General features: G+C 47.4%; 1 protein-coding gene across 1 annotated transcript; it reads right to left on the reverse strand.

Moving 5' to 3' along the window:
* Nucleotides 1–3172: 3172 nt before the first annotated feature.
* Nucleotides 3173–11677, reverse strand: LOC125793108 (uncharacterized). Its single transcript, XM_049473382.1, has 2 exons — nucleotides 11448–11677; nucleotides 3173–5497 (listed from the first exon to the last, which is right to left on the reverse strand). Exon 2 carries the CDS (start codon nucleotides 5132–5134, stop codon nucleotides 4133–4135), a length of 1002 nt encoding a protein of 333 aa, XP_049329339.1. The 5' UTR covers nucleotides 5135–5497; nucleotides 11448–11677; the 3' UTR covers nucleotides 3173–4132.
* Between the last annotated feature and the right edge of the window lie 852 nt (nucleotides 11678–12529).

A 12529-nucleotide genomic window follows, 5' to 3' on the forward strand; every position in this document is an offset into this window, starting at 1 on the left:
CACTCAGCTCTTCTAGCTCACTCAGCTAAACCCAGCTCACTCAGCTAAACCCAGCTCACTCAGCTAAACCCAGCTCACTCAGCTAAACCCAGCTCACTCAGCTAAACCAGCTCACTCAGCTCTTTTAGCTCACTCAGCTAAACCCAGCTCACTCAGCTAAACCCAGCTCACTCAGCTAAACCCAGCTCACTCTGCTAAACCCAGCTCACTCAGCTAACCCAGCTCACTCAGGTAAACCAAGCTCACTCAGCTAAACCAGCTCACTCAGCTAAACCAGCTCACTCAGCTTAACACAGCTCCCTCTGCTCTTCTAGCTCACTCAGCTAAACCCAGCTCACTTAGCTAAACCACTCACTCACTCGGCTAAACCCAGCTCACTCGGCTAAAGCCAGCTCACTCAGCTAAACCAACTCACTCAGCTAAACCCAGCTCACTCAGCTTAACCCAGCTCCCTCAGCTTAACCCAGCTCACTCAGCTAAACCCAGCTCACTCAGCTAAACCCAGCTCACTCAGCTAAACCCAGCTCACTCAGCTAAACCAGCTCACTCAGCTAAACCCAGCTCACTCTGCTAAACCAGCTCTCTCAGCTAAACACAGCTCCCTCTGCTCTTCTAGCTCACTCAGCTAAACCCAGCTCACTCGGCTAAACACAGCTCACTCGGCTAAACCAGCTCACTCAGCTTAACCCAGCTCACTCAGCTAAACCAGCTCACTCAGCTTAACCCAGCTCACTCAGCTAAACCCAGCTCACTCAGCTCTTCTAGTTCACTCAGCTAAACCCAGCTCACTCGGCTAAACACAGCTCACTCAGCTAAACACAGCTCACTCAGCTAAACACAGCTCACTCAGCTAAACCAGCTCACTCAGCTTAACCCAGCTCACTCAGCTAAACCAGCTCACTCTGCTAAACCCAGCTCACTCAGCTACACCAGCTCACTCAGGTCTTCTAGCTCACTCAGCTAAACCCAGCTCACTCAGCTAAGCCCAGCTCACTCAGCTAAACACAGCTCACTCAGCTAAACCCAGCTCACTCAGCTAAACCCAGCTCACTCAGCTAAACCAGCTCACTCAGCTCTTTTAGCTCACTCAGATAAACCCAGCTCACTCAGCTAAACCCAGCTCACTCTGCTAAACCCAGCTCACTCTGCTAAACCCAGCTCACTCAGCTCTTTTAGCTCACTCAGCTAAACCAGCTCACTCAGCTCTTTTAGCTCACTCAGATAAACCCAGCTCACTCTGCTAAACCCAGCTCACTTTGCTAAACCCAGCTCACTCAGCTAAACCCAGCTCTCTCAGCTAAACCAGCTCACTCAGCTCTTTTAGCTCACTCAGCTAAACCCAGCTCACTCAGCTAAACCCAGCTCACTCAGCTAAACCCAGCTCACTCTGCTAAACCCAGCTCACTCAGCTAACCCAGCTCACTCAGGTAAACCAAGCTCACTCAGCTAAACCAGCTCACTCAGCTAAACCAGCTCACTCAGCTTAACACAGCTCCCTCTGCTCTTCTAGCTCACTCAGCTAAACCCAGCTCACTTAGCTAAACCAGATCACTCAGCTTAACCCAGCTCCCTCAGCTTAACCCAGCTCACTCAGCTAAACCCAGCTCACTCAGCTAAACCCAGCTCACTCAGCTAAACCCAGCTCACTCAGCTAAACCCAGCTCATTCTGCTAAACCCAGCTCACTCAGCTAAACCAGCTCACTCTGCTAAACCAGCTCTCTCAGCTAAACACAGCTCCCTCTGCTCTTCTAGCTCACTCAGCTAAACCCAGCTCACTCGGCTAAACACAGCTCACTCAGCTAAACCAGCTCACTCAGCTTAACCCAGCTCACTCAGCTAAACCAGCTCACTCAGCTTAACCCAGCTCACTCAGCTAAACCCAGCTCACTCAGCTCTTCTAGCTCACTCAGCTAAACCCAGCTCACTCGGCTAAACACAGCTCACTCGGCTAAACACAGCTCACTCAGCTAAACACAGCTCACTCAGCTAAACCAGCTCACTCAGCTTAACCCAGCTCACTCAGCTACACCAGCTCACTCAGCTAAACCAACTCACTCAGCTAAACCCAGCTCACTCAGCTAAACCAACTCACTCGGCTAAACCCAGCTCACTCGGCTAAACCAGCTCACTCGGCTAAACCCAGCTCACTCGGCTAAACCCAGCTCACTCGGCTAAAGCCAGCTCACTCAGCTAAACCAACTCACTCAGCTAAACCCAGCTCACTCAGCTAAACCAGCTCACTCAGCTTAACCCAGCTCACTCAGCTAAACCAGCTCACTCAGCTTAACCCAGCTCACTCAGCTAAACCCAGCTCACTCAGCTCTTCTAGCTCACTCAGCTAAACCCAGCTCACTCGGCTAAACACAGCTCACTCGGCTAAACACAGCTCACTCAGCTAAACACAGCTCACTCAGCTAAACCAGCTCACTCAGCTTAACCCAGCTCACTCAGCTACACCAGCTCACTCAGCTAAACCCAGCTCACTCAGCGAAACCCAGCTACCTCAGCTAAACCAACTCACTCGGCTAAACCCAGCTCACTCGGCTAAACCAGCTCACTCGGCTAAACCCAGCTCACTCGGCTAAACCCAGCTCACTCGGCTAAAGCCAGCTCACTCAGCTAAACCAACTCACTCAGCTAAACCCAGCTCACTCGGCTACAAAAGCTCACTCGGCTACACCAGCTCACTCAGCTAAACCCAGCTCACTCGGCTACAAAAGCTCACTCGGCTACACCAGCTCACTCAGCTAAACCCAGCTCACTCAGCTAAACCCAGCTCACTCAGCTAAACCCAGCTCACTCTGCTAAACCAACTCACTCAGCTAAATCCAGCTCACTCTGCTAAACCCAGCTCACTCAGCTACACCAGCTCACTCAGGTCTTCTAGCTCACTCAGCTAAACCCAGCTCACTCAGCTAAGCCCAGCTCACTCAGCTAAATCCAGCTCACTCAGCTAAACCCAGCTCACTCACCTAAACCCAACTCACTCAGCTAAACCAGCTCACTGAGCTAAACCAGCTCACTCAGCTAAACCAGCTCACTCAGCTAAACCCAGCTGTGGTGGAAATACCTGTGACGATTAATAAAGACAGATATTAAGTTTTGAGTCGTGTCAGATGAGTAACAAGTTTTTATTTAATGCAAATTATTGATTGTACAATCAGTCATGAAATCACGCTCTGAAGGTGCTCTGAGAGTAACAGTCTCTGAGAGCCATTATTTATCCCCGCTCCGCTGTATCCGGAACCGTAAACCATATATGGACATAGGGTTTCCCGCTTGCAACGGCATCCTTCAAAATCTCCCTTCTATCCCAAGACGGAAACTCCCTTCTGTTCCCAGACAGAGTTTTTTAGGGTTGTTTCCCGTCAGAAATGTCAGCATAACCTCTTCACGTTCACATCCTGGTGTTTACCCAAAATGGTTATCAGACAAGGTTTCTCTGCTAGTTAGCACGTACACAAATGTCGGAATGACCTAAAGAGTATCTCTGCAAAACGAGCTAATATGTAGTGAATTACCACTGTGAATATTAAGTGTGATTAAGCACATCTAATAAAATAACCATGCATACAAATGATCACATCTAGTGAAATGAACATGCATAAAATTATCACATTTGTCATAACAAGGTGGTTATAATTGTAATAACATGGTGATAATGAAATTTCCCACGTCACTCCTCCCTTTTGATTCTAGGAATCAACTCACACAATTTCCTACACATTGCTCGGATTTTCATACCGAGGTTCCTCAGTAAGCATTAGGGATAGCCCTATAACAGGGTCTTCGTCACCTGGAATCATCTGAAACATCTGGTAGTGACTGAATGCACGGGAAATCATATTGGAGATACAATTCATAACACATGGTACGATACATAGGATAAGGAGTCCCAAACAAATAATAGGGAGGACCATAGGCAGTAGCCAACGTCCCCATGGCCCAAAGAAAGACTCCAGCCATGCTAGCCATGGCTCATTCACAGGTGGAGGTTCATGGATTGCTTGTTTCATGTGACTTACAAGGTCAGTGATGTTCTCATAATAGTCTGGAATTGAAAAACAACAAGAGGTGTTCAAAACCTGACACACTCCCCCTTCATGGGACAGCAAAAGATCAAGAGCCATTCTATTCTGAAGTACAGCCTGACGTATGGCCCTCATCTCTGCATTTATTAGAAAAAAAAGCTTCGGTGCTACTATTAGCCATAACCAACATTTGCCATGCAAGTCCATTGATCTTATTCAAAGTAGCAGTTGTTCCACCTCCTAGGAAAAGGGACCATCCAACTGATGCTCCAGGTGTTGTCCAAGGGTCAGCCAGGACATACCCGTTGTATTTCGAACCCACGGCACGTCGTTTCCTAGTCAAAGAGTTCTTAGGGAGAACTGCCATGTGTGGGACCACCATAGCTGGAGTGCAACACCCATTCCAAGGGAATGAGTGGACCCAAGTCCCGTTCCGGCTCTTCTTTTGTGGTAGATTGGTGTAGGCAGTTTGGCCACACACCCAGCTCACAGGTCCCGAAGTTCGGGCCCCTGACATGATGTGACATTCTGTGTAGTTGGGTCTCACGGTGTGAGTGCCATCTGATATTGAACAGTTGAAGCCTAAGCTATCATAGAAGGTGATGTTAACTTTACAGTCAGTGTACCCTAAACGAGGCCCTCCTCTTATTCCAGATGAGCACATGCAGGTGGATGCATTGAGAGGGGGCACCGTGGTGAAAGACATGTTTGCAAATTTTGGCTCATATCTTGGTCCGGGGTGGGTCATGTTACATTGGGGCATCATCTGAAACATAGCAGTCACATTTCCATTAAATGGAGGGCTTTGTTTCGTGACTGCAAAATGGGCTGATACATTTAGCATAAATGCCATCTGAATGTCTAGAGCACAGTCTGCTGGATCCTTCAGCAATGTAGCAGCGGTCACATTGTTTAAAGGAGTTGGTATCCAGGGGACAGCAAGCTTATGGCAGACAATACATTCTCTGTTGGGAGACACCTCGTCAGCTGCTGCTACTGTGGCCATGCATGCTTTGTTTCCAAAGCATTGTTGTTCCACTCGGTCCTGAAGGGACTGATGGGACCCAGGTAGGAGGGTCACCACCATTAACAGCCACAGCATGGTGATACTGGTTTATCAGGGTGGGTGCCCCTAGCCTATGTAGACACTTTAGTGCTCAGAGTGCGGGCACGCCCAATCGCACTCGTCCCACCAGCCGTGAGACCTTAAGACACCCACTCACTGATCAACCAGAGCTTCCTCTTCTTCAGGTTTGGTGGGGGCCTTCTTGCAGTGTGTGTGATGAACCCAGGTTCCACGTCCTTCAATCTTCAGCGCTGTGTGGGTCGTCAGGAGCACAAGATGAGGTCCAGTCCACCTTTGCTGGTTCCACCTTCGTCTCCGCAGATCCTTGATCAGCACCCAGTCTCCTGGCTTGTGGTTATGGAAGGGTTGGTCAGCTGGTTGAGGTAGCACAGCTTTTACCTGTCGAGATGCAGACAAAAGAGAATCATGCAATGAGATACAGTATTCAACAAGTGTGTGGTCTAACAGTTGATCCTCCAGTGGGGGGGGGCCCACTCCTACATTGGGAGGTCTGCCAAAAACAATCTCAAATGCACTTAGGCCTGTTTTTGCTTGCACCCTGGTTCTGCTTTGCCACAGGACCAGAGGGAGACATTTGACCCAATTTAGACCTGTTTGCTGTGTAATTTTTGCCAATCCATTTTTGATGGTGCCGTTTGCTCTCTCTACTGCCCCTGCTGAGGCGGGGTGGTAACTACAATGCTTGTGCATGTCAATACCCAAATATTTGGTCAAACTTTTGAGCCCTGTGTGTACAAATGGTGTGCCATTGTCACTAGAAACCCTTTTTGGCAGACCAAATCTTGGGATCAGTTCTCTGAGAAATGCTTTAGCCACTGCTTCTCCATCCTGTTTACCTGTTGGGAAAGCTTCAATCCATTTACTGAACATGCAAACACAGACCAGGAGAAACTTTTTTCCTTCAGCTGGAGTTAGCTCTACAAAGTCTATCTGCCAGTGTTGAAATGGTTCTGTGGCAGGTGGATGACCTGCTGGCTGCTGTGTGAGTGGTGCAGCATGTCTGTGTGTGTGTTGAGCACAGATGAGACATGAAGAACAAAAAGTGCAAGGGCAAGGGCAAGTGTATGGAGTCCAGGTGCATACCAATACCTGGAAATCTGCTCTACTATCCCTCCCTTGGCCATGTGACTCCTCCCATGGACAATTTTGATCAAAACCTTAGCATATTGTTTGGGCAGGAGCGGCCTGTTGGTGGATTTCTGTCTCCAAATGCCATTGTCTTTGTAACAATCAGTTTTAGCCCACAATTTTTTCTCTAATGGTGTTGCCATTGACTGAATGTCAATTAAGGAAGGTTTCTGCTGCTCTGGTGTAGAAATTTGTGCAGCTGTGATGTTTGCATTATGAGCTGTGTGCTTAGCGACGCTGTCTGCAAACGCATTTCCCTTGCTCACTGGATCTCCTGTGGATGTGTGTGCGGCACACTTGATTACTGCGATCTGTGAGGGAAGCAAAAGAGCAGAAAGCAAGTTGTTAATCAGCTCATGGTGTTTGATCTTTGTTCCTGAACTTGTCAGGAAATTACGCTGCTTCCACATAAAACCAAAATCATTTGCCACACCCCATGCGTACCTTTTGCCAATTCGCATGCTTTTGTAAGGGCTACTAGCTCAGCTGCCTGTGCTGAGTAAGAGCTGGGCAAAACGCCAGTGTCCAAGACCTCTGTGGCTGACACTACAGCGTATGCTACTCTGTTCGTTCCTGTCTTATCTCTGCTTGCTGAGTTATCAACAAAGAGCTCCATTTGCGCATTGTGCAATGGCTCTTCTTGCAAATCTATTCGTGGTGTGCACGCGTGCTGCAGCAACAGCTGACAGTCGTGTGGCTCCCCATCCTCTGGAGTTGGGAGGAGGGAAGCAGGATTGAGCGTGCTACAACGTTGTACTGTAACATTAGGCATGTCAAGTAAAGCAGTGTGATATCGCAGCCATCTCTGGGCTGATAGATGTGCAACTCTCTGATCTTGGAGAATGTTGTGCACTGCATGTGGTACCTTTAATGTAAGTGGAGCATAAGCCACTATGTCTCTTGAAGCTATTAGTGCCTTTTCTGCTGCTGCCACTGCTCTAAGGCAGGTGGGCAGGCCCTGAGCCACTGAGTCCAGCTTACAAGAGAAGTATGCAACAGGGCGAAGCTTATCTCCATGTTTTTGAGTAAGCACTGAAGTCATATAGATGCCTTTTGCATCTACCATCTGAACAAAAGGTTTAGTTGGATCAGGTATGCCCAATGCTGGCATATTTTGCAAAGCCACCTTAAGCTGTATAAATGCTTCTTCTGCCTCTTGTGTCCACTGCAGTTTTGCAGTGCTAACCCCTTTTGTAGGAATAATATCTCTAAGAGGGCCCTCCTGCTCTGCATAGGAGGAAATGAAAGTGCAGCAGTATGAACACATTCCTAAAAAGGAAAGCAGTTGTTTCTTTGTTGTGGGCTTAGGAATTTGGCAAATAGCCTCAATTCTGTCAGTTGCCATGCGTCTCTCTCCTGCCCTTATGACATGGCCCTCAAAAGTAACCTCAGTCTTACAGTACTGTAATTTTGCTTTGCTGGCCTTATGGCCTTGCTCAGCCAAGTGTTTCAGCAACTGTAATGTGGCTTGTTTACAAAGCTGCCGCGAGGGGGCAGAGATGAGAAGATCATCCATGTACTGCGCCAGAGTGACCCCTTGCGGTAGAACTAAGCTTGCCAGGATATCTCTCAGTGCAGCATTATAGATAGTAGGTGACTCACAATAACCCTGACACAACCTCGTAAAAGTATATGCTTTCCCTTCAAAGGAGAATGCAAACCAGAATCTGCTGTCTGGATGAATTGGAACACTGAAAAATGCATTAGCCAGATCCACTACACTGTAGTGGGTGTGTTCCGTTGGTATCTGAGACAAAATAGTGTGGGGATTTGGAACCTCAGGGGCTCGTGCTTGGACTGCTGCATTTACTGCTTGCAGATCCTGTACAAATCTCCACTCATCCCGGCCGGGCTTCTTAACAGGAAAGATTGGAGTTCTAACTGGTGAGTCTGCGCATGGCACTATGACCCCTTTTTCAAGAAGAGCTTGAAACACGGGCCTAATGCCTTCAACTGCTTCAGGTTTCAAAGGATATTGAGCTTGTCTAGGCCTATATGAAGACTTGGGTGTAATGGACACAGGTTCACAGCATTTAATTAACCCTACATCATACTTACTGCTGGCCCACAGCTGAGGAGGGAGAGAGCTGAGCTCCAGTTCCTCTTCCTCTGTGAGCGAAACCGCCTGCACCAGTGGCGCGCTGCCAAACAGCTCCACTGTAGGCTCTGTTTTCAAACGATACTGATAAGGGCATCTCCACGTGTGGGTGGAGGCGCTGTGCTGCACATTGGGGTGTTCTGTATTCACCCAATCTTTAGCCCTGGCCACCCGTAAAGCCCATGGACCAATATTTTTCCATGGCACGGTATGGTTAACTCTGGCCAGGGAGATGTGAGGGAAGGAATTTTCTACTGTGAACAAAGTGTCCTGCTGTTTAGTTAAAGAGACCATAGCTGCTGCCTTTTCACTGTCCCAAATTAAAAATGTTGTAGACAGTGGTTCTGAAGTCTGGTGGTAAAACAACTGTTCGTATTCATGGTCTGGCCCACTGCTAATGTGGGATGTACAATGCAAATCAGTTTGCTTCCACTCTAAAGGCTTTGTCACCAGTTTCTTTGTTTCTGACAGAAAATGTTTCATTGTTTCACTCTGTTCTTCTACACAACGCCACATATATGCATATCCTGGAGCCCCAGGTGCAAATTGGACCATGCATGGTTGTTCAAATTCTATAGATAAACCAGTTGGTGAGCTAATCAAGTTACAACCTAATTTACACATCAAATCTCTAGCCAACAAGTTTACTGGGCACGTTGAGGAGATCAAAAAACAGTGAGAGAAGGATCGATCATTTAAAGAACATTGGAGAGGCACAGACACCTTTTCTTTAACTATTTGCCCTCCTACCCCAATTAATGCTGTATGTTTTCCTGGTTGTGTTTCACATTTCAAATCCTCAGAAATTACAGAATAATTACTAAATAACCAGCACCGCTAATTACAGAATAACCAGCACCGCTGTCAACCATAAATTTCAATGTCTTTCCACACACTTCAACATTTAACATTGGCATTGCTGTAGGATTATTGGTTAATTGCTGCACTAAACTAAGGTAAGAGAAAGAAAGATCTACTTCCCTGTCCGATGACTCAGTGGACTCGTCTGTGCCGTCCTGCCTCTCCGCCGCCCGTCACTTGTTTGACGCACTGCTGTCAACTTCTCCAGGACAGTCTCTAGCAAAGTGTCCTTCCCTTCTGCAGGCGTAACACCTGTTTGTCCAATCCACTTCAGTTTCGTCCTCCTGACTGTTTTGTTGCTGTTGTTGAGGAGCTGGTGGTCGGAATACAGGCCCGTTACCAGCAAATCCACTTCGTCCACCTCGTCCACCTCTTCCTCTACCTCTTCCTTTTCCTCGTGCTTTTCCTTTTCCTCTCTGGGAGCTTGCAGTTAGCTCCGTTACCTGCTGTACCATTGTTAACATAGCTTGATCCATCGTTTCAGACTTTTCTTCTCCTTTTTCTTTTCTTGATTTTTGAAGAGAATCTCATAGTGTCTGGCATGATCTTCAATAACGCTGAGAGGTTGTCGATAATATCCAATACAGTGTTGTTTGATGGAATTGGCCAATTCTGGCTTCAGTCCCAGTAGGAAGCTATTGCGCAATTGTGCTTCTCAGGAAGAAACCGCATCAGCATTTTCTGCTCTGGCTGCAGGAGCGTCAAGTCCACTGTGATCAGTGTGGACTCTGGTTAGACGAACCATATAATCCTGCACAGTCTCTCCGTCTTCCTGTTTGCATTCAGCGATTTTTCCCATGTTGACGTGAAGGGGAAAAGCTGCAACAAGACGCTCTTTTAAGTCTCTTATCATGTTCCTGTACTCCAAATTCACATCTGGGTTTGCTGCAGGATCTCGATTCCACTGAACATCACCCAGTCTGATGTCTTGCTGCGGCCAGCCTCTGTCAATCTTGCAGTAACTTGATCCGAGTTTTCTCATCAGGATGCGCTTTATCTCATTGGCTGTGGGTCGGCACGAAATACAAAAGTTCTCAAATTCATTTCCGAATTTCCTTCCTCCAACTTGTTGTGGGTCTGGTAATCCAGTAGAAACTTCCAAAATGTCCCTTTCAGTCCAGTATCTGTGAACTAGCATTGGCCCTTCATGCCCTGCTACTTCAACCATCGGTCCTACAAAAATCAGATCATCTGACTGGTCCAAACGCCCTGTGTTTTGGGGCTTTGCAGGAGGGAGATTGGTTTGCCCCCCCCCTGGCCTCTTTTGCCTTGTGTTGCTTGACACCGGGGAACTTGCTGGGGCGTTGGTCCCCAAACTTGTGCTGGCTATCATCTCATCCAGCCTCTCCCTCAGTTCTGCATATGGACCGGGTTGAAATGGGCCTGCATACGCTGGTGGTGGTGGCGGTGGTATCTCAGCTGCTGGTGGTGGTGGTGCCTCAGCTGCTGGAGCGCCCACTTGATTGTTGTTAGGTGGTGGGCGTCGGGGACAGGCGGCGTCCAGGTCAGGATCGAGCACTGCTGAGAGACACTGAGACATGGGTTTAATTGCACCCCCCTCCCTTTCTTTCTCCCGTTTTTCTGCCTCCTCTATCCAAAACCCTGCTGCCCTTAACATATTTTCCTTATGCTTTTTCCAATGATTAGTTACTGCCCGTGGACACCCCATGGGCGGCTGCTGTATCCTCTGCTTGAATCTCCCTAAATATCTAACACCAAGACTGCCATTTACTGGAAATCCAAAGTATCTAATCCAAATTGGAACATACATTACACTCTCTGTGCCATAATTTCTACTCATCTCATGAAATAATGGAGCAGTGTGTATTTTTGGGTTATATTTTAGTTCTTTAGCTAAGTGGGATCCCATTTTGTTGTTCTCTCACTTGACTTTGACTCAGAAATTTAGTTCCCAAAAATTATTCTCACCCTCCTCTATTCTTGCAGTCCTTCTAGCGGTCCGGACCTATTTTACTCTAATACACGTCTGTACTTAGAGACCTTATCAACCAGGTGGGTTTTGTACACACGCCGCTAACTGCCGCGTCTTTAGACGCCGTTAACTGCCACGAGTTATATGCCGTTAAAACTGCCACATATACTATACCGCTAACTGCCACCCCTTTAAAGGGCCGCTAACTGCCATATAGGTACTATTTTATTCTCAAGAAGGAGCTGCTTGAGGACCGGTGGAGGGAATTTAATATTACAGTTTTCTCAAAAACTGATTTTGTCACTTACCACCAAGGTTCTTATTAAATCCCGTCAGATCGGTGGATGGAGACCTGCCCCCATTCACCCCCACGGTACTGTCCCTTTGTCTGTGGGCCTTCCTCGTTTTGGGTCCGGTCTCACCGGAGAGCGTCCTCGATGAGAGGGACCTTTCTCCGTCCGTCGATCACTCTGGGATCCTGTCTCGTGACGCCAGTTTGTGGTGGAAATACCTTTGACGATTAATAAAGACAGATATTAAGTTCTGAGTCGTGTCAGATGAGTAACAAGTTTTTATTTAATGCAAATTATTGAGAGTACAATCAGTCATGAAATCACGCTCTGAAGGTGCTCTGTGAGTAACAGTCTCTCAGAGCCATTATTTATCCCCGCTCCGCTGTATCCGGAACCGTAAACCATATATGGACATAGGGTTTCCCGCTTGCAACGGCATCCTTCAAAATCTCCCTTCTATCCCAAGACGGAAACTCCCTTCTGTTCCCAGACAGAGTTTTTTAGGGTTGTTTCCCGTCAGAAATGTCAGCATAACCTCTTCACGTTCACATCCTGGTGTTTACCCAAAATGGTTATCAGACAAGGTTTCTCTGCTAGTTAGCACGTACACAAATGTCGGAATGACCTAAAGAGTAACTCTGCAAAACGAGCTAATATGTAGTGAATTACCACTGTGAATATTAAGTGTGATTAAGCACATCTAATAAAATAACCATGCATACAAATGATCACATCTAGTGAAATGAACATGCATAAAATGATCACATTTGTCATAACAAGGTGGTTATAATTGTAATAACATGGTGATAATGAAATTTCCCACGTCACAGCTCACTCATCTTAACCCAGCTCACTTAGGTAAATCCAGCTCACTCAGCTAAACCCAGCTCACTCAGCTAAATCCAGCTCAATCAGCTAAACCCAGCTCACTCAGCTAAACCCAGCTCACTCAGCTAAACCCAGCTCACTCAGCTCTTTTAGCTCACTCAGCTAAACCCAGCTCACTCAGCTAAACCCAGCTCACTCTGCTAAACCCAGCTCACTCTGCTAAACCCAGCTCACTCAGCTACACCAGCTCACTCAGCTCTTCTAGCTCA

The sequence above is a fragment of the Astyanax mexicanus genome, unplaced genomic scaffold (assembly GCF_023375975.1).
Source record: "Astyanax mexicanus isolate ESR-SI-001 unplaced genomic scaffold, AstMex3_surface scaffold_37, whole genome shotgun sequence".
In the NCBI taxonomy this organism is placed as follows: Eukaryota; Metazoa; Chordata; class Actinopteri; order Characiformes; family Acestrorhamphidae; genus Astyanax; species Astyanax mexicanus.